General features: G+C 55.9%; 1 protein-coding gene across 1 annotated transcript; it reads right to left on the bottom strand.

Annotated features, from left to right (window-relative positions):
• Positions 1 to 3,359: 3,359 nt before the first annotated feature.
• NCF4 (neutrophil cytosolic factor 4) lies at positions 3,360 to 22,253 on the bottom strand. Its single transcript, XM_008144675.3, has 10 exons — positions 22,105 to 22,253; positions 16,043 to 16,127; positions 15,528 to 15,681; positions 13,344 to 13,414; positions 10,355 to 10,482; positions 9,644 to 9,701; positions 8,927 to 9,025; positions 6,160 to 6,290; positions 5,825 to 5,890; positions 3,360 to 4,642 (listed from the first exon to the last, which is right to left on the bottom strand). The coding sequence occupies exons 1-10, from the start codon at positions 22,134 to 22,136 to the stop codon at positions 4,447 to 4,449; spliced, it is 1,020 nt and encodes a 339-aa protein (XP_008142897.1). The 5' UTR covers positions 22,137 to 22,253; the 3' UTR covers positions 3,360 to 4,446.
• Positions 22,254 to 25,064: the final 2,811 nt, after the last annotated feature.

The raw sequence follows: 25,064 nt of genomic DNA, 5'->3' as shown, positions 1-25,064 counted from the left end.
CTTTTATATTCTGGAAGGTTTTTGTTTGTTTTTGTTTTGTTTTGTATTGGTCATATTAGCATGCTCTGTTCATTGAACGTTTGGTAGAATTTGACAAAACCTCTATATGCCTGATGAGGCCCAATAATTCGGCTTCAATTTATTTAACTGTTAAAGGAAAATTTAGGCTCTAGCTCTCTTGATTTTTTTTTTACCAAGTTATACTGTTCTAAGTATATGCTTTGTCTAAAATTTAAAATATACAGCTTTTGATAGACTTCTCTTAATTTATTTTAAATCTCTATTTTATCTGTAATCATGCTTCTTTTCATTTCTAATACTGTTTTTCCCCTTTCTTTTTTATTATTTGTCTTGTCAGAGTCTTTCCAAAGACCCCATTTTTGGCCTTAGTCATCTTTTTCTCTTGCATTTGTTGTTGACATTGAGTTCTGTGCTTATCTTCTTACTCTCCTTGAGGTAATCTATTATTTCTTTTTTTTTTTTTTTACTAGTAACTTCTGCTATTGGAAGCTTAACCTGTTAATTTCCAGCTATTTTTCTGCACTTTGTGTATTGTTATATTTTACAACTTAAAATGTTTTTTAATCCTCACCAACTTAGAAATTTAAAAACACTTCTAAGTAACTGATAGCTCAATGAAGGTGATTATAAATGAATTTAAAGAAAACACTTATGATAGAATGACAAGGGGACATATAAAAACTTGTGGGATGTGGCCAAGTCCCATTTTTAGAAATTAGAGCCATGTGGGGCTCCTTGGGCCACTGAACCATCAGGCAGAGAAAGGAGCCTCTGACTGACTGGGGTGGGGGGGCCGTCAGGGGGAGAATAAGTCGTTGCTACACAAAAGAGGCAATGTCTGGAGCTACAGTGAGTTGTGTGGGGTGCCTCAGGATTTTCTGATCCCCGAGACCTGGTCCATGGAACACTGAGGCAACCCAATGAAGACAAGAATTCTAGTAAGTCAGAGCCCAGTAAGAATGAAGCTTTTGGTCATCCCACCAAATGAAGAGCCCTATTTGCCCACTGCACTGGCAGAGAGTAAGGGAACATGTCTTGAGTGGCGAGAGGAAGGAGCTTGAGCTATAAACTTCAGATTTGTGACCAGCAGGGGATGCAGGGACTGTGACAGCCATGTGCATATTATTTAAACCATCACCCTCCCACTATTTTACATAAAAAATACCCGAGACAGCTAACATTTAGGTTTCCATTTGGAGTATGGATTGATATTGTCCTGTATGTTATTGTAGCTAATGAGACTTCCCATGTTCCCTGCCCAGGGAACATAGGATTTTCATTTGGATGAAGGACAAGAGAGGATGGTGAGGGATAGAATGAGTGGACTGAGCCAGATGTCTCCATTTGCCCATTCCTACCTAGTCTACACTCTACTCCACCCTGCTCTGCCCTAGGCAGCCGACCTGCGTGGATTATAATAGCCTAGTCCTCGGACTCCCAGTTAGGTCTGGCAATGGGGAAACCCTCCTCCAGATATCGGAGGGAGGAAGGAGGAGGTGGATGGGATATTTATTTCTCTGGTTCTCCTCTTGCAGGGTTACTTTGGGTCAGCTATGTCTACCAAGCAAACGTCACTGGTCCTCTCCAGTTGGCCCTCTCTACACAACTCTCTGCTTTCAGGTTTTGTAAACACTTCTTCTCTTTATTCCTGTGTGCCCAGGAACGTAACAGGTCCACAGTCCTATCTCTGGAATATTTAACTATATTTTGTTGTTTTCCTATACAAAGCCTATGTTTGTAAGTGGCGCCCTTATTAAACCATCCTTGAATTATACTAATTTGAGGATGCCACAGTTTTCCTAGTGGAATTTGATTATGAGTCAGGAACAGGGTTCTCAAATAAATGAAGAAGTAGTGTTGCAATTGACTCTTTTTTTTTTTTTAATGATTTCTCCCTGTTAGCTTAGATTTCTACGTAAGAAGTCTATTTCTAAAGGTAATTTGCCATTACCTTCTACTCACTAGTAATTGGAAATTGTTCAAGGCCATTAGTTAACTGATCACAAATAGTCACCCTATTATCAATGAGAATATTTTCATCTGTGTTCATGACACCACTGTTATCAGGATTGCCAGTCAGCTCTTATCTGCACTTACTCACACGGCTTCAACAACTTCCCCATCACGCAAAGAATGAATGATCGATGGATCACAGAGTTCAACGTTTTTCTGATATCAGCTCCTCTAACTTATTTACCCTTTTGGCTGATAAACATTTTGTGCAAGAATAAAGTTTGATATCATCATCTCTTCATTAGTTGCCAAAAAAAATCTCCAAAGCCCATATGGGCAGGTTCATTTTTCAAACATCATTGTAGACAGAGTCTGTGCCAGCCCCTTGAGCAGGTTGATTAGTTAGCATCATTCCAAACATGGACAACTGTGGAAATGACATTCTTAAGACTGAACTCTTTTGGGAGTCATGGAATCCTATGCCCTGTGATTGTAGCAAGCACACAGTCTGAAGAAAGTAGTTATCCTTGCTCGACAGTTATGTGTACTCAGGCTATAATACACACATCCCACTGGGGAGAAATAGAAGCTGAAATCCTGCTTTTCACATGAAGTTCAGGAAGGAGGTTTACATAGCAATTTTCCAGGAATGATAACGTCTTATAACTGGTTGTTTTTTTTCAGTGTGGAATGCCTGCAATGAGTCTGCACCAGTGATACAAAATGGCTATTAACTGGTCAGAACGCATTTCTCTGGTTACTCAGGCTGTCTTGTTTGCAAACCATGGACAGTAAATTGCAAGCACCCTTCAAAGATGGCCAATGTTGGCTTGTTCCAGGTAGTTCCACCTCTATCCTGTGTGTACCTGCAGCACCTGGCACACCAAAAACAGTCAACGGGGTGGAACCGATTGGTGGGTCTCATCAGCCATCTGCAGAGCAGGATTATTCCCACAGCTGATGGGTCATGTCAACGTTTTCATCAGATAGTATCATAGCAAACCCACATGCAATTTTCAGCAGCCTCATTATCAGCAACATCTTTTTCATCTCCGATGTTGACATTGTCTTATTTCAGTTATACATAGAGTAAAAAATTATTCTCCCAAAGCAGCAACAACAAAAAGAACCACAGTGGCTAGTGTGGCTGGCAAGCATAACTATTCAGCTCAGGGTCAAGAACTGCCTCTAAATGAGTTTTGGTGCCAAGTTTACACAAAAATAGACTGTGAGTCTCATAGCCCCCCCCCCCCCACACACACACACACTCCAAGTTGTCTTTTCTTAGTAGTTGGCAGAAATACCTTTTTCTATGCCTTTACTTTCAGTGTTTCCATGTCTTTAGAGTTTATGTGTCTCTCATGCGTATGACACTCACATGGTCTTGTGTTTTTTAAATTCGTTCTGACAATCTTTTATTTGGTGCATTGAGTCCACATGTGTTTACAGTATCAAAATTATTGACATACACTGAGTGGCCAGATTATTATGATCACTGAACGCATAATAATCTGGCCACTCAGTGTATATATACACATATACATATATATACGTATACATATTCTATCTTTCTTTCATAAATGTGCCTGGTCATTCTCTTTAGCTTATTCATTGTTATGATTTTATTCTTTATTTCTTTAAACATTTTAGTCATGTAGTTCCATAATCCATAATCCATAATCCATAATCCCTGGGGCCCTAAAGCTATTGTTTTTTGTCACTACCTATTTTATATAGAGAGAGGAAGGGAGAGGGAGAGAGAGATAGAAACATCAATGATGAGAGAGAATCATTGGTCGGCTGCCTCCTGCATGTCCCCCACTGGGGATAGAGCCCGCAACCCGGGCATGTGCCCTTGACCGGAATCGAACCCAGGACCCTTGAGTCCTTACTGCCTATTTTCATTCATAGAGATTTGTTGATCTTTGACAGTGAGTCTTTTGCTTCATCTCAATTTGAGTGACTCCTGTCATCCCAAACTGGGGGCACTTTTCTCCAGGAGGGACTCTTTTCTGCTTCTGCTTGGACTCGGTGATGCCACTCTCTCAGGATCACCTCATCCCTCATCCCCAAGGCCTGGACCTCCCACAAGAGGCCCTGGTCCAGCCTCCCCACCTCATGGGCCTCCCCAGGACTCAGTTATTCTACCAGCGGCATTGCCTGTGCATTTGAGGACAATCACAAAATGGGGGCCGAGTGGATTCTGGCCCCAGCTCTGATTTGGGGTGGGCAGGGGGGAAGAGAGGGAGGTCATTGGAGAGCCCCACCCCTTCTTGCAAGGCTCTTTGAAGAGTGTGTCTTATCTAGGGTCTCGCTGTTCCGCAGCAGTTGGAGCTGTCCATGAATCTGGTCAAGCAACACGTTAGAAGCCAAACAACTGGATTTGTGCGAACAGACGTGGCAAGGTCTGTTTAATTTTTCTTAAAGGGGAGTTTTGTCAGGAGCCCCCTCAGTGCCCAGGGACATCGCAGCTCAGGGGGCTGTGTTGTAGACCTTGTAGTCGCCCTCCTGGGTGATGTGCAGCTTCCAGGGGAAGAGGCGCTTCTGGGAGGGGAGCGCTTGGGCCTGCTTCACCATGAGCCTCACGTCCTCATCGGAGAGCAGCCGAACCAGGTCCCCGTCGGCGTCCCGGTAATTTAAGCTGATGTCCTCCCTCTGGAACTCCTGCCTGGGTGGGAAAGATTAGGGTGAGTGAAAGGGCCAGCAGCCTTAGGCCTAAGCCTGGGGGCTGAGCGTGAAGCCGAGGGAATTTTAGGGCCTGGTCCTAAAAATGAGAGGAAGTCAGAGCTTGACACGGGCCTTATCACCTGAGTGGTCCAACCTCCCACTGTACAGATAGAGACACTGAGGCCCACGGGGAAGGGAGGAGACTTCCACATTAAATTAGTGGCACAGCCTGAAGTGTCTTGGGTATAAATGTGTTCAACACCCAAGATCTGTCGTGCGGAAGAGGAGTGGGGTTGGCAGGTACATAGTAGAGCAGAATAAAGCCCCAAGAGGCACCTGTGTGAAGCTGTTGAGGACTGGGACCATCTGATGTGGGGTACAGGTGGGTGGGCGCTCTTACGGACTGGCCCAAGTGAAAAGCGACCTGACCTTCTATGGGTAATGTGACACGTTGGGTCAAAAGCCTAATTGACTTGCAAACACCTTGATCCCCAAATTCCACCCCTAGAAAATCATCCTAAGGAAATAATCGGGCAAGTCACCAAAGGTGGGATCACAGCGTGATGTCTGGTAGTGAAAAGGTGGAGGGTAACTTAAGAGGCCTTAAAAGAAGGGGATGGCCCCAGTAATTAAGGTGCATCCATAGAATGATACGGTGTAGCCAATTATTCACGTGGGGTGGGGTGGGGTGGGGTGGGGTGTGTACTGAAGAAATCTGAGTGCACATCCAATAATGAGAGGAGTGAAAATATGAGGTGATGTCACCAGTTTATACCTTTCTGTGATTTTTGACGTTTTTTAAAAAGAATGCACAGGTATTACGTTTATAGTCAGGAAGGTAGCAATGCAGTTTCCATTCTGCAAAGTAACTGTCCTAACGGACCTGGATCTTGGGGAGATAGTGCAGGATCCAAGTTCAAGGTGTTTACCTAAAGAGACTTTAGCTCCAGCTGCCAATCCACACTCACAAACTGTGTGACCTCATCCAAGCCCCTTCACCTTTCTGCAGCCCCGCACTCGTCTCTAACACGGGGAGCTGATGCCCAACCTGCAGGGCTGGGCTGCGCGTAAAACAAGAAGGCAAAATAGGTGCAGACAGCACCGGATGCATTGTTTCCCCTTCTGATCTCTCCTCCAGGGTTTGTGACCCCTCCCTCCGCCCCGCCCTCTCCCCGACCCTCACCTCATGAGCTTCAGCAGGTCCTTGAAGAGCGGAGTGCTACTGAGGTCTTCCTCCACCGCGATGTCCCTGAGGGGACAACAGGCATCGGTGAGAGGCCTTGGGCCTGAACGGGGACCTGGGGATGAGGCTGGCCAGGCCACGATGGACCCTGACATCATGTTACGGCCTGATGGCTCATCTGGAGGACAGTCAGGGCCACTGCGGGCTTTATGTGTGTGCATGGGGTTGGGGGCCACATAGTATCTGATTTGGGTCTCAGGATCCAGAATGTGATAGGGCGGTGGGAGGGGGGACGGGCAAGGCGTGTGGACAGGGCCCTCCCCCAGGCCACCCACTTGATGGTGCTGATGGTGTCCTCATAGTAGTAGCAGCGCAGCCAGTTGGTGGGGTCGTCTTCCTCGGGGAAGTCCTTGAGGATCTTCACGAAGGACCGTGGGAAGATGCCCGTGGCTCCCCGGACAGTGCCCTGAGGAGGAAAAAACAAGGCCGCCTGGTCTGCGTGAAGGAAGGCAGCAGGCCACGCCTCGGGGCCCCCAGGTCCTTCCTCATGACCAGGGAAGGCAGACGGAGTCTGGGTTCCCTTATGTAGAGGGAGGAGAAGTGAGCAAGGTCACGAGCTATACCTCTAAAAAGAGTCTCCTTACAGAATAGGTCGAGATCTGAATTTATCTGAAAGTCTGCTATCATCTTTCATCCATCCATTCATTCATTCACGCACTCATTCATTCACAGATTCCTGGAGCACCAGCCACGTGGCTGACTCCGGCACTCAGAATGGATGAAAGTCCTTGCCTTCCCTCACGGAGCTTCCACTATAATAGAAAGTGACAAATGCAGGTAAATAGTGAACTTCCTGGAGAGTCCGGTGACAGTGGGTGTTAAAGTGGAAGACAGAACAGGGAGGGAGAAGGAGGGGTGGCTCCACTCATTCATTCATTCATTCATTCATTCATCCCACAGATCCCACCGAACACCTGCCTTAGACGAAACAGCCAGCAGCCTCCCTCTCCGGCCCAGGCTCCCGCCTCAGCTTCCCCAAGACCCAGCCACTGCTTTGCACACGTGTTCTCTTTGCCCTCACAGCCCCGTGGGAGACACTGTCTATGTCCGTTTTACAGACGGTTAAGCTGAAGCTCCAAGTAATCTCCTCACTTCTCCCCGAGTCTCCCCTCAGCCCGAGGCCAGAAGTTAGGCAGCACACTTTCCAGAAAACAGGAAGGCCACAAACATTCCCTGTTTCCGGAGCACAGCCCAGTGATACCCCACGGGCAGCCGTCAGAGCTGAGGAACATGTAACACAGAATTCCAGGATGGGGTAAAATCAAAACCGCCAAGACTGATGATGGTTCCTGTTCCTCTGCAGCCCGGAAAGCCGGGGCCCCTCCCCTGCCCTCAATGCTCCCCTCGGGGCCTGCCCCACATCAGCCTTCAGACATCACCGCCCAGGAGCCCCGAGAGGAAGAAATCTTATTTAAGAATAACAGGGCCCGCCCGGCTGGCGTGGCTCAGTGGTTGAGCATCGACCTAGGAACCAGGAGGTCAGGATTCGATTCCCGGTCAAGGCACATGCCCAGGTTGCGGGCTTGATCCCCAGCAGGAAGTGTGCAAGAGGCAGCCAATCAATGATCCTCTCTCATCATTGATGTTTCTATCTCTCTCCCCTTCTCTCTGAAATCAATAAAAACATGTTAAAGAAACAGGAAAAAAAAGAGAAAAAAAGGACAGGACCTGACATAAAAGGCTGCCGCTGGGCCAGCGCCTCCCACCCGGTGATCTCCCGCCTCCATCGACCGAGTCGCTGCGAGCCGTTGCATGGGCCACACGTGCGTGTGCTGCGTGCGGGGACAAAGCTGTGACAGGGCGGGCCCTGGCTCCGGAGTGTGGTGAACCCTCTCAGCAGCCCTGGCCCCGGCGGACGCCGCACACGCGGGCTCTCTGTGGACCAAGCCCTGAGCGACGCCTGGTTGACGCTTCCAGGAACCCGTGAAGAAACTGCCAGCCTGGCTCCAGTTCACAGAAAGGGAAACCACAGCGTTGAGCAAGTTCCCAAGGTCACTCAGCCCCTTAAAAGCAGGGCGAGGACGTGACACCAGACAGGCCGGCTCCAGAGCGCGAGGCCTCCACTGCTGTCTTTTCATGTTACCCCAGGTTACAGACCAGTGCGCCTCAATGGGGGGGAGGGGAGGTGTTGCCCACCGGGGGCAAATGTCTGGAGACATATTTGGTTGTTGCAACTGGAGCCTTGCGACCGGCATCCAGTGGATAGAAACCAAGGATGTTTGTTGCTAAAGATCCTACAATGCACAGGCCAGCTCCGCAACAAAGAACTAACCGGCCCAATGTCAACACCGCCGAACTAACCGGCCCAATGTCAACACCACCGAACTAACCGGCCCAATGTCAACACCGCCGTGGCTGGGAAACCCGTGGCAGACCAAGACATTAAACCCAGTAGGATAACGGAGTGGCCTCAAGCAACCATTTCTTGGGGGCAGGCAGAGCTAAAGGCAAGTGTAGGCTCCACAATCATCTGTCTCCCCAGGGGCTACTAGTATATTCCCACCTGCCCAGACCCATCCTCAAACTGCATCTTCCCTGGGGTCTTCCTTAACCTCCCCTCATTCTCTGATCCTCTCACTAGACCCAAGGCAACCTTACCTCCACTCTCACCTCCACCCTCACCTCCACCCTTCCCTCCATCCTCACTTCTAACCTCACCTCCATCCACACCTCCACTCTCACCCCCTCACCTCCATCCTCACTTCTAACCTCACCTCCATCCACACCTCCACTCTCACCCCCTCACCTCCACCCTCACTTCCACTCTCACCTCCACCCTCACCTCCATCCTCACTTCTAACCTCACCTCCATCCACACCTCCACTCTCACCTCCACCCTCACCTCCACCCTTCCCTCCATCCTCACTTCTAACCTCACCTCCATCCACACCTCCACTCTCACCCCCTCACCTCCACCCTCACCTCCACCCTCACCTGCACTCTCACCTCCACTCTCACCTCCACCCTCACCTCCACTCTCACCTCCACCCTCACCTCCACTCTCACCTCCACTCTCACCTCCACCTTCACCTCCATCCTCACCTCCAGCCAGTCTTTGTTGATCCGACTGAGAAGGAAGATCACATCTCCAGCTTTGAAATTCAGCTCCAGCTTGCTGTTCCCCGTGAAGTCAAACAGGGCCTGGGGAGGAGAGGGGAGGAAGATGGGAGGAAGGAAACAGTCACGGTGTCCCTACTAAAGGGCTTGCTTTGGTGTCCCATTTAACAGGCGAGGAAGCTGAGGCTCAGGGAGCAGGGGTGACTTGTTTGAGGCCACTCCACTGGTTATCAGAGCAGCAGGGATGAGAACTGATTCCAGAGGTGTGGTGAGCACGGAAAGGAAGGAGCCAGTCTCCCTGGATGCAGCACCTTCCCTGGCCCCCAGGCCTGTGTGGGCTCCAGCGCCCCCGTAACCCGCAGGCACTGAACACACGTGTTTATGTGTGTCCTCATGTGCTCCTTGAGGACAGGGCCTCGTCATCTCTGAGGCGTTAGTCCCCAGCAGGGCTGGCCCAGCGGGGGCCGGAAGCTTGCTGAAGGAGTGACTGGACACTCTCTATTGGGCCTCTGCGTGCTCATCATGTCCCCTCCTCACAGCTGAGCTGGGGGCCTCAGTGACCAGTGACCACGGCGGAGGCTGGGGCCTTTCCTCCCGGCAGTACCCAGCCCCACCCTAGACACAGCCAGCACCCAGCAGGAGGGCTCCCTGGCTGGGGGTGGAGCTGCCCAGAGGTAACTGGGAGGGCTGGCCCGCAGGTACCTCTGCTCTCGGAGCTGCCAAGCGGTCTAAGCCGGCGCCTTGTGGGGAGTCGCTCTTGCTGTGGAGAGAGAAGAGGGGCTGTCAGCCCTCCGGGTTCTCTGGGCCCAGCTCTCTGCTTCTGTGCCAGAGGCAGGTGCAATGGCTCCTGTGGCCATCACTCACCCCCCTCCCTCCTTGCTGCCCCTGGAGGAGAGATTGGACCCCTTTGTAGACCAGGAAGCAGAGGCTGAGAAAGGCTGTGGGGTGAGAGTCGGAACACAGCCACTTAGAGCCCTAACTTGCCGGCCATCTCACATTTGTCTTTCTTCTACTCCCCACACCCAACCTCTACGGTCATGTTATCCTTCCAATGCTTCACCAAGGACAGGGCGGGCGTGGGGAGGGGACACGCCCTGCTCCAGGGCTGGGCTGGGATTCAGCCTGCGCCTGAGATAGCTGGGCACTGAGGACACTCCCAGGTACTGGCTGGAGTGTGTGTGTGTGTGGGGGGGGGGGGGTGGGCTCAGAAGTGCCTCCCCTGGAATCCTCAGCAGCACCAGCCTCCCCTTGGGAAGCCCAGCCCGTCTCAGTGGCTGATTTTCAATGATGATTTTCTGCAGGGAAGAACTGGTCTCTGTTTCTCCCCTGCCTCAGGGGAAAGAGGGGGGCAGAGCACAGGGTTAGGAGGAAGTGGCCTGGGCTCTGGGCCTGGGAGTGTCTGGCGTCACTTACACCTTCCGGGTGCGTGGGCGGAGCCTGCGGAGCGCCTGGGGCACCTGCTCGGAGTCGTAGGGCGACTGATAGAAGAAGATGCGGACGTCCTCGTCCATCAGCACCCAGATGGGCAGGCTGAGGAGGCTCTGTGTTTGGGCAAGAGGTTGGGCCAGACGGGAGGGCGGTCATCAGCAAGGTGTGCACACCCCGGCCCCTCGGCTCCCTCCCCCACCCGCACTGCACCCCCTCTTCTCTGCCTGGTAACAGAAAAGAGGCAGATGTTAACCCTTTCAATGGGCTCAGGTAATATTTCACAAAGAAGAGCTCGTTTGGAAAAGACCTCCAGGCGGGACAGTGGAGGTGGTGCCAGGTCACATGACTGGGTGGAGCCTGTCCAGGCTCTGCACGGAGTGCCCCACCGTGCGACCTCACGCCGTCTTACCGTCACCCGGGGGTCAGGGCCAGAAAGGCGGGGGGGCCTGCCTGAGGCCACACAGCCCACCGAGTGCCCAGGCGGGGGTACTCAGGGCCATCTGCCACCAACGCCCATCCCTTAGCTCAAAATGAGATAATGGAGGGGGGGGATCCCCCAAATGATCCAAAATAACAGTTGGTGACATTACGGCCTAAAAAACACTTCCTATACTTTATCGCTATCACAGTTGGGGAAACTGAGGCGGGAGAGGGACAGTGCCTGGCCCAGTTGGCAGAACTAGGAACGGTGGGTCAGGACTCTCACTCCGTCTGAGGCTGGGAGCACCACCCCGATGCAGACCCTGAGGCGTGCGGACCCAGGACCTGGCAGGGTCCCCCTCAGCCGCACACGCACAGGCCCCGGGAGCTCTGTGCTTAGCTCTGGGTGCTGAACCCCCACGGATGCCCAGAACCCAGCCCTCCTCAGAGAATCTCATGGAGGCGGCGGTGGGGTGCAGGGGGGCCGGGCAGGAACCCCATCCCTGAGGAACTGGGAGCACAGAGCCTGGAAGGACACAGCTGTCCCACAGGAGGGTTGGCTGGGAGGCAGCCCCGAGTTGGGCCTGAGCACACAGACCCTGAGCCAGGCTGCACCCGGGATCTAATCCCGGCTCTGCCGCCCACCAGCGGGGTGACTCTGGGCCTCCATGTGCTCATTAATAAAATGGGGTGATTCCAGTCGCTCCCTCCTGGGATTGTGTAAGGATCAAATAAAATGATCACCCCACAGACCCCCCCACCCCCCCCCCCCGCGCCGGCACCAGGTGAGGGACCCGTCCTAGTGAGAGCTCGCCAGTGCTGCTGTTGTTTTCAGCACCGAGGCTAGAATCTCAGAGAGGGGAGTTCAAATCCCGTCCCTCCTGCCTCCCTGCGGGAGTGGCTACCTCTCTGTGCCTGCCTCCCGCATTCTAAAATGGGGTAACGGTATCTAACGCACAGCTCACTGAGGGAAGTAAATAAGCCCACTCATCTTTCGGCCGAATGCATACCAAGAGCCCCCCCGCCCGCTCCCCGCAACTGCTAGTCAATAGTTCTAGGCCAGTGGTCGGCAAACTCATTAGTCAACAGAGCCAAGTATCAACAGTACAACGATTGACATTTCTTTTGAGAGCCGACAACCGACTTCTGCGCATGGGCCACGAAGTTTCAATCACCCTGTACGTGCGCGCCCGCACGTGGTATCTTGTGGAAGAGCCACACTCAAGGGGCCAAAGAGCCGCATGTGGCTCGCGAGCCGCATTTTGCCGACCACGGTTCTAGGCCATTGTCATCATCACATGACCCATATTCTCCATCAGGAGACCAGGGAGGGGAGGGAACCAGGCTCTCCTACGAGCTATCCAACAATGGGACGAGCCGCCCGGGTCAGGGGGGAGTGGTGGTGAGCTTCCCACCTCCGTAAGGGTGCAAGCACAGGATGGGGTCCCCCTCGCAGAGACTCCTGCGCTGACGGAGCTCTGGGCTTTGAGGCGTCACAATGGACACAGCGAGGCAGGGATGGGATGCTCCAGGCTGCTGGCTGCTGAGACCAGGTGTGGGATGCAGACTCCCAGCTCTGCAGCCTCTTCTCCCTCCCTCAGAGCACGCTCCTCTCCCAGCTCTGACAGGAGGGTGGGCCTTCCAGCCACCGGCAGGAGCAGCTGCCACAGCGCCCCCTGGAGGGGAGATGCCTCCCCTGCTGGTTCCCGCAGCCACCAGAGAGGGCAGGTGGGCCATCTACCCCCTCCTCCCACCTCCACAGCCCTCCCACCCCTCACTCCGCTGGGAGTCACGATCTCTCACGTGGGGGAAGCAGGTTCAGTTTCCAAAGCACCTTCATGTCCTTTGCCCAATGGATCCCAACGCCACTCCTATGAGACCCGAGAACTGGAGGCGCTGCCGCATTTCCTAAGCGGGAAAACCATGCCCAGCGAGGATGGGCAACTCACCCCAAATCACCGAGACAGTCAACGTCCGAGCAAAGACTGAAGCGACTCCTAGCTCAGTGCTCTTCAGCCGTGAGAGTGGAGGAGGAGGGCGAGCATGCCTCTGGCCCGTGAGGACGCTTCCTTCTCCCGTGTCCCGCAGCTGCCATCCAGCATGGCTTGTATGCCTCCAGTGGCAGCGTGCTCACTACCACACGAGGAACATGGTCCCTTTCCTGCCCAGCTCTGTTCCATGAAAGGCCTTTCCACACCAGCCTGGCCTCTGCCTTTAAGATACCCCTTCCTCTGTCTCCCCAAGCCTCTTTGTGATTTCATGACCCACCTGCCCACATGCCCCTGGGCAGTGAGCACCTCGGAGGCGGGCAGCGGCCCCGTCACCTCGGTATCAGAACAGACACTGTATTTGTCCGTTCGAAGTGCGGCTCCTGGTACCTTCTCCATTGCTCCTGCGCCGTCCCCACCCCCTGGAGCCCAGAGGGCCAGGCCGTTAAGGGTTGAAGATGTGGCTCATCAGAGCCAGAGAGCCAGCCCCAGTTCCCAAAGCCGCGCTCAGAGAGGGTGCCTGGCTCCCCCCTCCCTCCCAGTGCCGGGTGCGTGGCCGCCGTTACCTTCATGTAAGCGTTGAGGGCAGGTATCCGCATCTCGGCGATCTCCTGCTTCACACCCATGTAGACTTTGGCTGAGGAGAGACACAGGGCTGTCCTGGGGCCCAGCCACGAACCTGGTCTCTGGGCTCCGCCCCACCGGTCGAGGTTCTTTCCAGGCGCTGAAGCAGCCGCTCTGTGCCACCCCACCGTCCAACTCGCATTCTCCGAGTCGCAGTATCACCAGCTGGTGCTTTGCTTGTGTTAATTGTTCATGTGTCACCTAGCTGCCCGCCCCCCCTCCACACACACACACATACACACACGCTCACGGCTGTGTCCCCATCACCTAGGAGAGTGGCCCTCATCCCTGCTGCACATCCAAGCCACCCGACAGAAACCTCATTGTGCTGGACTCACCCCAGAGCCATTGAGTCAGAATCCCCGGGGCAGGGGCCTGGGCATTAGGATATTTTTAAAATATATTTTATTGATTTTTTTACAGAGAGGAAGGGAGAGGGATAGAGAGTTAGAAACATCGATGAGAGAGAAACATCGATCAGATGCCTCCTGCACACCTCCTACTGGGGATGTGCCCGCAACCAAGGTACATGCCCTTGACCGGAATCGAACCTGGGACCCTTGTGTCTGCAGGCCGACACTCTATCCACTGAGCCAAACCGGTTAGGGCAGACAGAATATTTTAAATCTCAAGTGACTTCCAGTGCCGCCAAGGTCAAGGACCACCCGTCTAGAATGTTGCCCAAATCAACACATACTTGCTGAGCGGATGAATGAATCCTTCTTCAAAGGCAAGGCCGAGTGTTTGGGGGGAGAGGGACACAGACGCAGGCAGGGCCGTAGGGCCGCCTCCCCGGGGGCCCCGGCCCAGAAGGGAGCCCTGGGTCTAAAGGAGACCTTGGAGGAGCAGCGGGGAGGTAGGAAGGGAACTGGAAGACGCGGGGCCACGGAAGTTTGGAGAGAGCTTCCTGGAAGAGTAGGCAAGTCCCTAACGACGAGGCCTGAGAGGCGTCTGTGTCCACCGGCGTCAGAGTGAACAGGCCGCAGGCCACCGTCCCCACCATCCGAGGGGAGCTCAGTGGAGCAGGAAGCGCTGAGGCCAAGGCGCGGGCTGAGAGCGGGTGGGCGATGGGAAGGGGAGGCGGAGGCGAGGACTTATTGTGAAAGGAAGAAGAGGAGCCCCTGGAGGGCTCTTGGGATCGAGGAGGCTGTTGCAGGAACGCTCACTCAGGGCTCCTGTGTGTGCAGAGATGGAAGAGGCCGAGCCTGTGTGGGAGCTGGGTGGAGTCGAGACGTGAAGAAGGTGAGGGTACAGGGAACATGGGGACAGGCTGCCCCAGGGAAACCCTCCGAGAGCAGGAGGGACCCCGCCTTCCTCTGCAGCCCAGAGAGGGGAAGAGGCAGGAGCAAGCAATTCTAACCCCAAAGGAGGAAGGAGAAGCCGGAGTCCCTGGGGTTGGCCTCAGCCCCTCCCGGAGCTGGCGGGGAGGAACCTGGGGCATTTGCAGACAGAGAGCTAGTAGGGGTGGGTTTGCGCTTGAGGAAGGAAAGGGCCGAAGGGCTCTGTCTTTGGGGGAGAGATGCTCGTGTGTGGCCTGCAGGTGTGGAGGGTACCCCAGGACTGTGTGCGTGGGGATTCCTCTTGCAGGGCTCAACAGGGCAGGAGCTGAGAAGCCGGAGGTTTGGGCCCGTCCAAGGTGCAAGTTATGCTCGAGGTGGGGAGGAAGGCCAGGGGGCGAGGGGTGAGGGGCTGTCCAGAAGCAGAGCCGTGCCCACAGCCTCTCAGCAGAGCAGTGAGGGAGGGGGCGCCGTGGGCACTGGGGAGAACCAGGACTGCGCAGGCGGGAGGTAGTTCTCATGGAGGGGCCGGAGCGAGGGCTGCAAGATGGGCCTGTGTGTTTAGCGAGGGAGACACACGATGCCTGACTCATGCGTGCCGCACCCGGGCACGGCCACTGGCGGGGGACTGAAGCTTGAAGGTCCTCAGTGCATAGAGTCAAGGGCTCTGCAGCTGGGGCCCGAGGGCAGCTGCCTGCCGGGGAGGGCGTGGGTCAGCGCCTGCTCCCACGTGGGCCAGCACAGGACCCCCGAGCCGTGTCCACGGAGCTGGAAGGGGGCAGGTGGACATGGCTTTGTCCTCGGCCAGGGGCCAGCTCTGCCCGCAGCAGGCCTGGGACCGGCGCCTACCTGGGAGGGCGGGCAGGTTGCAGGTGAGGGGGCTGGTCTTGCTCTCGGGCCCGTACCGCTCCTCCAGCTTGCTCTGCAAGGCGTGGAACTGGCGGTAGCGGCGGTAGATGAGGTACTTGGATCCCCCCTTCGTCTTCACCTCGATGACGAAGACCTAGGACAGAGGCCAGGGGGTAGGACCTCGGAGGCCAGGGGCAGGGGAGGGGGCGGCTCTGGGCTTCTAGGGTTGGAGCAGGGTTTCTCGACCTCAGGAGGACATTTGGGTCAAACGATTCTTGGTCGTGGGCCGTCCTGTGCACGGCGGCGTGTTGGGCAGCATCCCGGCCTCCACCCACTGGGCGCCAGTAGCCCCCCCACCCCACCCCACGTGGTAACAACAAAAATGCCTGAGGGTATCGACTGCCACATGCCCCCTGGAGGGCAGACCGCCTGCCCAGGACTGCTGGGTGGAAGGTAAGAGACGAGAGAGTTAAGGGTCAGAGGTCAGAGGGTGAGGGTCCAGGGGTCTCTCTTACAAAGTGGCTGGTAAAGCCCCGCTTCTCCTCGATGTCAGCGATGTTGGCTGAGACGGCCACGTCGTCGGGAAGCTGCTCGAAGTCGCTGAGGGAGGACAAGGAGACTGTCAGCGGCCCATCTGTCAGGGGCCTCTGGGCTGAGGCAGCGGCAGAGCAAGCCCGGTGAGTCCGCACTCCTCGCTCAACAGGTGTTCCCGGCTGAGCCCCATGACACCCCCTCCCAGGCCAGGCCCCACGACACCCCCTCCTAGGCCAGGCCCCACGACACCCTTCCTGGCAGAGCCACCACGCAGACCAGACCTCGGGGTGAGGGCATCTGCAGATGAGACATGTATCAACGGCAGAGCTAAAATCTAGCGAATCACTTTGCGGCTGCCTGATCCACCCAGGACCAGCCCATCAAGCACCTCCCCGCGTCCGACCCTGTTCTCGGCCCCGGGTCACAGCGGTGAGCAGAGTAGCACGTGCCCCAGAGAGAGAATGGCCTCTTATGCCCAGGTTGGGGAAATGTCACAGAGGAGGTGACATTTGAGCTAGGTCTAGAAAGACCTGGAATACACCAGGTAGGACACGAGGGGAGGGCCTTGCAGGCAGAGGGAACAGCATATGCTAAGGTTCTGAGGCCTGAGGATTGGGCCCAGGTCAACTGTGGCTGGAGTCCAATGTCATCAGAGCTGAGCAGGCAGCTGAGGCCAGACCGAGGAGGGTCTCCAGGGCCGAGCTGAGGGAGTTCTATAGGCGATAGGGAGCCATGCCCGGCTTCGGAAGAGAGTGAAAACAGTATGGTCTGGCTTTAGGAGGCCAACTCAGGCAGCTGTGTGGAGAAGACAGGAGATCAGAGACTTGTGGGACAGAGCACCTCGGGGAGGCTCTGAGGTGCTCCAACTGGGAGGTGACGTGACAGCGGGGATAGGAGGAAAGGACAGAAACGGGAGACACCACTCTTGGCAGACAGACATGGTTTCATTTGTTGTACCCTTTGTTCCTCACTGCTGGTCAGGTTCCAGTTTTGTTCAGGTGGCAATGTGCCCAGCTCCAAGTTGACAGATCATGATTGGGCTGAGCCAAACATATAGATCCCATTCCTGTCTCCCAGACTCTCTTGCAGCTAGGAGTAGCCATGTGACAAGTTTTGGCCAATGAGACCTAAGAGGGAATCTGTAGCAGGGGCCTGTTGGAGAGTGTTTGCTTTCCTGATCCAGAGAGATGGGCAAGGCCAGCATGGCCTCCTCCTTTTCTCCCTTCTGCCTGCATTGAAGGCAGGTGTGACATCGGGACCTGCAGCAGCTACATTGCATCCACGAGGCAAAAACATGTGGAATACCAACGGGGTCTCTGAGATGCTTGTCCTGGAGTCACTGAGCTACAGAACCAGCTGCGAACCTCTGGACTTCTTGTTATTAAAAAACTAGAGGCCCGGTGCATGAAATTTGTGCACTTGGGGGGGGGGGGGGGCGTCCCTCAGCCCGGCCTGCACCCTCTAGCAGTCTGGGAGCCCTCGGGGGATGTCCGACTGATGGCTTAGGCCCACTCCCCCCGCCCAACAGGGAGCGGGCCAAAGGCATCAGTCGGACATCCTTAGCGTTGCTTTGGGGCACGAGAGGCTCCCACTACTGCCACTGCACTTGTCAGCTGTGAGCCCAGCTTCTGGCTGAACAGCGCTCCCCCTGTGGGAGGGCATTGACCACCAAGGGCAGCTCTTGTGTTGAGCATCTGCCCCCTGGTGGTCAGTGCGTGTCATAGTGACCGGTCGTTCCGCTGTCACGCCAAAACCGGCTCTCTAACCTCCCCCGAGGAGTTCCAGATTGAGAGAGGGTGCAGGCCAGGCCAACAGACCCCACTGGTGCACAATCAGGGCCGGGGAGGGATGTGGGAGATTGGCCAGCTGGGGAGGGACCGTGGGAGGGCTGCAGGGTGTGTCCGGCCCATCTCGCTCAGTCCCGATCCATTGGACCCCAGCAGCAAGCTAACCTGCTGGTCGGAGCATCTGCCCCCTGGTGGTCAGTGCATGTCATAGTAAGCAGTTGAGCGGCCTTAGCATATCATTAGCATATTACGCTTTGATTGGTTGAATGGCTAACCAGATGACCAGACACTTAGCATATTGGGTTTTTATTATATAGGATAAATAAGCAAACCCCTGTTTGTTGCAGCTGCTATCAGTTCCTCTGTTCCCTGCAGCCTTATGCATTTCCAAAGGTCATACTGCCAGTTTGCCCGTCATTCCTGAGTTATGACCAGCAGGGCGTGGGGACTGTTTGGACGTGGAGATGAAAGAAACAGCAGCGTCAACAGTGACACCCACATGTCACCCATATTCTGACCAGGATGGTGGGAGGGGAGCAGAGTTGATGGACTCCGTTTCGGGCATGCTCATTTGAGAGGCCTCTTGGGCACTCAGGTCAGGGTCCAGCAAGAGCTGGTGTGTGGCTCTGGAGCTGGGTTGGGGGCATCTTGGCTGCAGAGGGAGAGGTAAGGACCTCGGTGACTGTGGTGAAGACCCTTAGCGAAGAGCAGTGAGCTGGGGGAGGGGCTGAGAGGAACAGGTGGAGGGAGAGCAGCCAGCCAGCCGAGGTGCGAGGTGCGGACAGATGAGGAAACTAGAAGCAATTGTGACTCTGCTATGGTAGCAATTAGGAAACAGGGGAGGAGCCTGGGGCAGGGGCTGCGCCTCCAACGCCTCAGAACTGACCAGGTCTTCAGGAGAAATGATTCCCAAGTCTGCACACCCAGGCCCAGCGCTGCTGGTTCCCATGTGATTGGGCTGTTTGGGATCTCAGGCCACCTCAGGACGGGGGACGCAGGAGGCTGCCATGGGGCGGAGTGGGGGGTGTCTCAGGGGGGAAGTAGAGGGGGCAGAGGAAATCCCCACCACTCCCAGAGTAACTTGTGGCCACTGGCAACCTCCCCACTCACTTTCCACACATGCCCTGTGGTGACACCCTTGGAGAAACTTCCTCCTCCGCACGCTCCCCTGAGGCTGTGCGTCTCATGGCCATTTCATCTGCAGCGGCTGGGGGTGGGGCAGGAAGGAACTGAGGCTGCGAGCAGAGAACTGGGCAGGTTGGGCAAGAGTAACCACGGCTAACTGTTTCCTGAGCCCCCACCAGGCGCTCTTCTAAGACAGGGTCCCCTTGCTGCAGACAAGGAAACTGAGGCACAGAGGGGCTAACAAGCTTGCCCAAGAGGCTGGGCTGCCCCTGGTTTGAAGATGAACGCAGATAAATCCCAGCCCTCCCCAGCCTCAGGCTCCCCATCTGAAGCGATAATAGGAGCGCACCCCTGGAAGCACCCACCGCAGCTCGGACGGTTCTGAGCACATGGGGACCCGGCCTCTGCCTGCCTGGGCCTCACTAACAAATGGCAGAATCCGATGGGCAGAGATGCCAGAAAGGAAAAGCACGGGGCGTTTTGAGCTGCAGGGGGAGCCCGGCTGTTACTCCGTCCCTCAGAGAGTCTGTGTGCGGAGGGGCAGAGAGCTTGGCAACAGACACTTCTAGGAGGGGGGGCGGGCACACCCATCAGGAGAAAAGCAGGGCGCTGTGCAAGGACGAGGGCCCGTGGGCCTGAGGGTGGCTAAGAGGAATTCTTCCCGGAAGCCTCCTTGACCAGCAGGAAAAGAAAAGAGAAACTGACCACAGGATGGCGGGCAGGGGAAACACTGAGTGTCAAAGGCCCGAGCCCTGGCAAGTTCCAGGATCTGCAGTGGGGGAGGGGGGTCGTCTGAGTGCATCTGAGCACAGAGCTGGCGGGAGAAAGCAATGAGAGGAAGCCAGTGCGGCCGGCAGGGCCCACTCCCGAGGGCCCATGAGTCTTGACCTCAGTGGTGGGGTGAAGGAGACGTCATGACGGGAGGGCATCAGCCCATCTGTGCATACCCAGGGCAGGAGGGCACAGGTGGGAGAGGGAGACCTGAACCCCCAGTACCCTAGGACTCCTCTCTGTGCTCTGGCTTCTCCCCCCTCTATAAAACGGGGATCATACGTGCACATACATCACAGGAGGGTCAGGAGGCCCCACTGGAGAACCCCCATGAGAGCAGGGGCCTTGCCCACTCTGCATCCCCAGCGCTCAGAACTGCAAGTGGGCACACAGTAGGTGCTCAACAAGGGCCACTATCTGTATCTGTGCTTGAGCAAGTCCTCTGGTGGGCGGTGTGGGGATGGTCTGGCTGCCTGCTGAGCAGAGCCAGGAAGCTGCCAGGGTCGGGTGGGGGTGCGGCAACCCCAACTGGATGTCCCCCTAAAATAACCATTCCCCTGGAGACCTCAGCCAGGACCCCTCAGAGCTGAAGTCAAGTCAGAGCCCTCTCGGCCCAGGATGCTCAGGGCTCAGACACACGCATGCAAAGTCCACTCGGGAGCCTGGACAGGCGAGGCCGAAGGTTGGAAAGACCCTTGGGTGGCAGCTAGTTTAAGTTTTGTGGTTCCTGCACACAGTAGGTGCTCAGAACATGTTTGTTGGAACTAAACTCACTGCCCTTGCTTAGCCCTTTCCATCTTCGGACAGCTCGGGTCTTAGAGAGTCCCGCGGGGGGACTCTGTCGCCCGCCCATTGGACCCTCTGCCTTGCCCTCAAGCAGAACGCACGCGGGTCCCACTTTCAAACAAGGCCCCGGGGCAGGGAAGCCAGTGCCCAGGACCTGGCTCCGGGGCCCCCGAAGGGCTGGGGAGGCGGCCCTCCCTCTGAGAGCCACGGGCAGCTGAACAGGGGCAGGGCGCCATCTCCCTCACCCACGTGCCCTGAGGAATGGGAAGCACCGCCGCCTCCCACAGCAGCTGTTTCCTGAAGGCTCGCGTTCCGTGTCAGGCCCGGTCTCCGAGGAGAACTTGTGGGGAAGGGGGGCTGGATCTGGGGGGATGACCTCACCCCGCGCCCAGACCAGCTCCGTGGCTCACCAAGGCCGTTCTTGGTCCGTGCTGTCAACACTGGCTTCTCCTGCCCCTCCCTCAGCTCACACCCAGGCAAGCCTTCCTTCCGCCATCCAAACCCGGAGACCCCACCCAGGTTCCATTTCCGGCCCGGTGCCACCACGGCCCCTTGCTGCCCACTGCAGCCCCAGCCATCCTGACGCATCTCCGGCGACCCTCAGAGTCACCTCCTCGGAGTTTGCACGCTCTTTTTTTGAGGTCACCTGCTGTTGCAGTCCCGGAGGGCAAGAGCCAAGTCCAGGGTCCTCAGAGCCCCCACAGTTTGGATCACAGGCTGGCTACCGAGGAAACATCCAGAAAATGCTGCTGCAGGTGGACCCAAGCGCTGGCGAGGCTGTGCTCCAAGCCCAGGCCTTGCCACTGGCTCCCTGTGCCCCAAGGAAGTTCTCTATCCTCCTGGAGCCTCCGTTTTCCCATCTGTACAATGACAGGATTGGACCAGGGGCACCTGAGAACATTTTCCTACTCAAAGATCCACGCATTCATTCATTCAGCATAGTTCGTACCAGCGCTGTTCTACTTTCTAGGGATACAGCAGTGATCAAAAGAGACAAATACTGTACCCTCATCAAACTGGCTTCTAAAGGGGGAGCCAGTGATAAAGAAAACAAATGAGTTAGAATAGTATTGCAGTAATACGAAGACTGTACAGAAAAAGAAAGCAGGGCAAGGGGTCAAAGAACAGTGATGGGGCAGTCAGGGAAGGCTTCTTGGAGGAGGTGACACTTGAGCCAAGCCCTGGCTAAAGAGGGAGAACAAGCCAGATTCCGTATTCTGTTTGAATCAAAGATGAAAAGCCATCCCTGACCACAGTGCGGAGCAGTGAGCCCAGCCTGGGAGACAGATCACCTGAGTTCCCATCCGGACTCTGCCACCCACTCCCGTGTGGCCCTGGGAAAGTCACTGCCCATCTCTGAGCCTCACGTCTTCATCTGCGCTTGAGGGAGGTGAAACCGCAGCCTCATTTCCTTAAAATAGTTCCAAGACTCTGCATTTCTGAGTATTTAGGTTCTGACTCAACTCCGCCTCTCCACTTTTGATATTATTAAGGGGCTGCAGGAGGCCGACCTCTGTCCCCAGGCCTGCTGGGAACAGTGAGGAGGCCCAGCTAGGGCAGCGCCCTGCACTCACCTCTCAGCCCGCAGCTGCTGGGCCCCGGCCATGGCCGTCAGTGGTCCAGGCGAGTGGGAGACAGAGGGTCGCACCCAGCCAGGCCCAGACTGAGTTGGCCTCTCACTTCCCTCCAGACACCCTGCATCTGGGCTGTGGTCCCAGGAGTCCCAGGGAGCCGCCTTTGGGGAGGCCCCACCCCCGCTTCTCTCGGCTCTAGCGCAGGCCCCTCCTTCAGGCTCTGGGTCTGGCCAGTGGCCCATGCTTCCTCTTTCCCCCTCCCAGCTGCGCTGATTTGGGGAAATGCACACCCCCAGGTTTCCAGGAGACCCCTGATTTGGGGCCTTTGGGAACTCCCTCGAGGCCAGTTCTGGCTGCCAGGCCCCAGGTGGGCATCAGAGAGCCCCGCTTCATCAGAGACAGGGTCTCAGTGCTGGCTTAGCCACCAAGGGCCCTGGTGACCTTGGGGAGTCACTCCTCCTCCTCGGGCTCCTCAAACCAAATCCATGCACCCAAGTGATTCCCTAGGCCTGGAGTGCTGACCTCTACCATGCCTGCCATCCCTCAAGCCCAGCTCAAATGCCACCTCCTTCAGGAAGCCCTCCTGGTTTTCCCGACAGAGTTAGTGCTCACAGGCCCCTCTGTCATACTAGACTGTGGAGGTTGGTTTATGTTTCTGTCTTCCCCTTCCCCTCATCCCTAGATCCTTGGGCCTACGCAGGACTGGCACAGCCCATCCTCTGCAGGGCTGCCACCCAGAGCGAGCCCCTGACGCACACCCGATCACACCTCCCCTGCTGAGACCCTTCAGCTGCTCGCCCTGCACTAGGAGTCCAAACTCCCAGCCCCGCTGCCTCTGCAACTCTGAAGGTCCCGCTGGCTTCCCTGGCCCCTCCCCAGGCCGTCTCCTTCCCACACTGGCCTCCATTCCCTTTCTAGAAGGCTCCAAGATGTCTGCCCCTCAGGGCCATCGTGCATGCTGTTCCGCTGCTGGAACGCCCTTCCCTGCTCCTTTAAGGCTCGATTTGGAAGTCACCTCTTTAGCGAGGCCTTCCCTGCCCCTCACCCTGAATGAAGGCCCTCCCTGCGACGTTCTCTCCCGGATCCCGGTCCTTCCACTTCAGAGCAGCTGGAAGGGTTGTCGTTTCACATTTGTCTGCACATTTCTATGTTTAATGACTGCCCGCCGGCTCGCCCAGTGTCCGCACAGGGCATGCGCTCCACCGACATTCTGAAGGGAGCTCGCCGAGACGTCCCCGGCCACACCAGCAGCCCCAGCCTGTCACACCCGCTCACACGCACGCCTGCACGGCAGCTGCACAGCAGGACCGCAGAGAGGACGCGGGCGAGGATGCAGACCTGCCTGGGCGCCCGTGGGTCACAGAAGGGGCCCTCCTGACTCATGCTGCCTTCGGACCCCCAGGACTGGGGCAGGGGTGTTCGGGGTCAAAGCCAGCGGGGTGGAGTCTGGAGCCAGGGTCTCCCACTGCAAGCCCTTTGTCATTCCCCAGACAAAGGGACCGAGAACAGGCGCCACCCTCGGGATCCCGAGGACCGTCTGGCTCCAAGAATGGAGAGCAGCTGGCAGCCTCAAGGCCTTCGTCTGAACCTCGTCTCTGCTCCACCCAGGCACCCCAAGGGACCTGCTGCCCCAAATAGAGTCAGGGCAGAGCAGAGTGCCCGGGAGGAAGTGTGCTCTGGGCCCAGCCCTGCAGCCCGGACCGAAGAGCCGTCCCTCTCCTCTCCCAGGCCGGCCAGGGCCCAGGGCTCTGAACCAGATCCTTAGGGACTCCTTGGGCGGTAAGGGCAGAGCTGGGCAGAGACAGAGGAGAGGACCAGGAAGGAGAAGAAGGGAGAGAGATGCTCAACCAACTATTGACTGAGCAGGGCACTTGGAATACAGAGATAAGTCAAGATGGCAGGGTAAACACAAGGTGAAATTTCCCATCCTCCTCCAGCCACATGAAATACGCCGAATAATATATCCTTAAGTATTTTAAACATATAGTATCCAACTCAAAAGCAAAAAAAAAAAAGTACATATAAAATTCAGGCTCTAAGAGAGGAAGAAACTATACCAGTGAGAGGCTGCCCACACCCCATGGGAAAACCAAGGTTCTTGGGGTCGAGATTTCAATGCTAATCTGGGTCTGGGTCCAGGCTTTGGGCCTGGCACTGGTAGGAAGCTCAGCTGAGCTCCCAGTAGGAAGCCGGGTGTCAGAACTGATTAGAGCCGTGGTCGGCAAACCGCGGCTCGCGAGCCACATGCGGCTCTTTGGCCCTTTGAGTGTGGCTCTTCCACAAAATACCACGGCCTGGGAGAGTCTATTTGGAAGAAGTGGCGTTAGAAGAAGTTTAAGTTTAAAAAATTTGGCTCTCAAAAGAAATTTCAATCGTTGTCCTGTTGATATTTGGCTCTGTTGACTAATGAGTTTGCCGACCACTGGATTAGAGGAACCAGATCTCTCCACCATCAGCCTGGGTCGCTGCAGGTCTCTCCCAGCCATGGGTGGATTGAGCATTAGGGACACCACATCAGAGTATCGAGCCTGAAACATGCGCTCGTGTGAGCCCCGGATCGAAGCTCTCCACTCAGTGTAGAACTCCAAAGCTGAGACATCAACATGGTCTGCAGCCCACGAGCCTGCGCGGGCACGCAACCCCGAGTTACCCACCACGCGAAGAACACCTGCGCGGGGAGCCCAGCTCGTAGACTCAATGTGCTAAACAGAAGAGTTCACACCTGAAGAGCTAGAAATCATACAGACAAGGACTCCAGCTCAGTCACTGCTGTCTCGGGGCTGCCAGTCTGGAGGACGAAGCAACCCAACGAGCAGTAACAGGCAGGGTTGCGTGTGGCAGATGCAGCAGGTAAGTCCCAAGAGGTGCGAGCACCTCCCCAGGGCCAGGCACACGGAGGCGCTAGTTTAAAGCTGGTCAGGATGACAGGAAGTGACACCGCATTTTGCAAGAAAGTGTGA

This window comes from Eptesicus fuscus, chromosome 7 (assembly GCF_027574615.1).
Source record: "Eptesicus fuscus isolate TK198812 chromosome 7, DD_ASM_mEF_20220401, whole genome shotgun sequence".
NCBI lineage: Eukaryota > Metazoa > Chordata > Mammalia > Chiroptera > Vespertilionidae > Eptesicus > Eptesicus fuscus.
The sequence above is the reverse complement of the archived record's forward strand: the minus strand, read 5'-3'. Positions and strand labels throughout refer to the sequence as shown.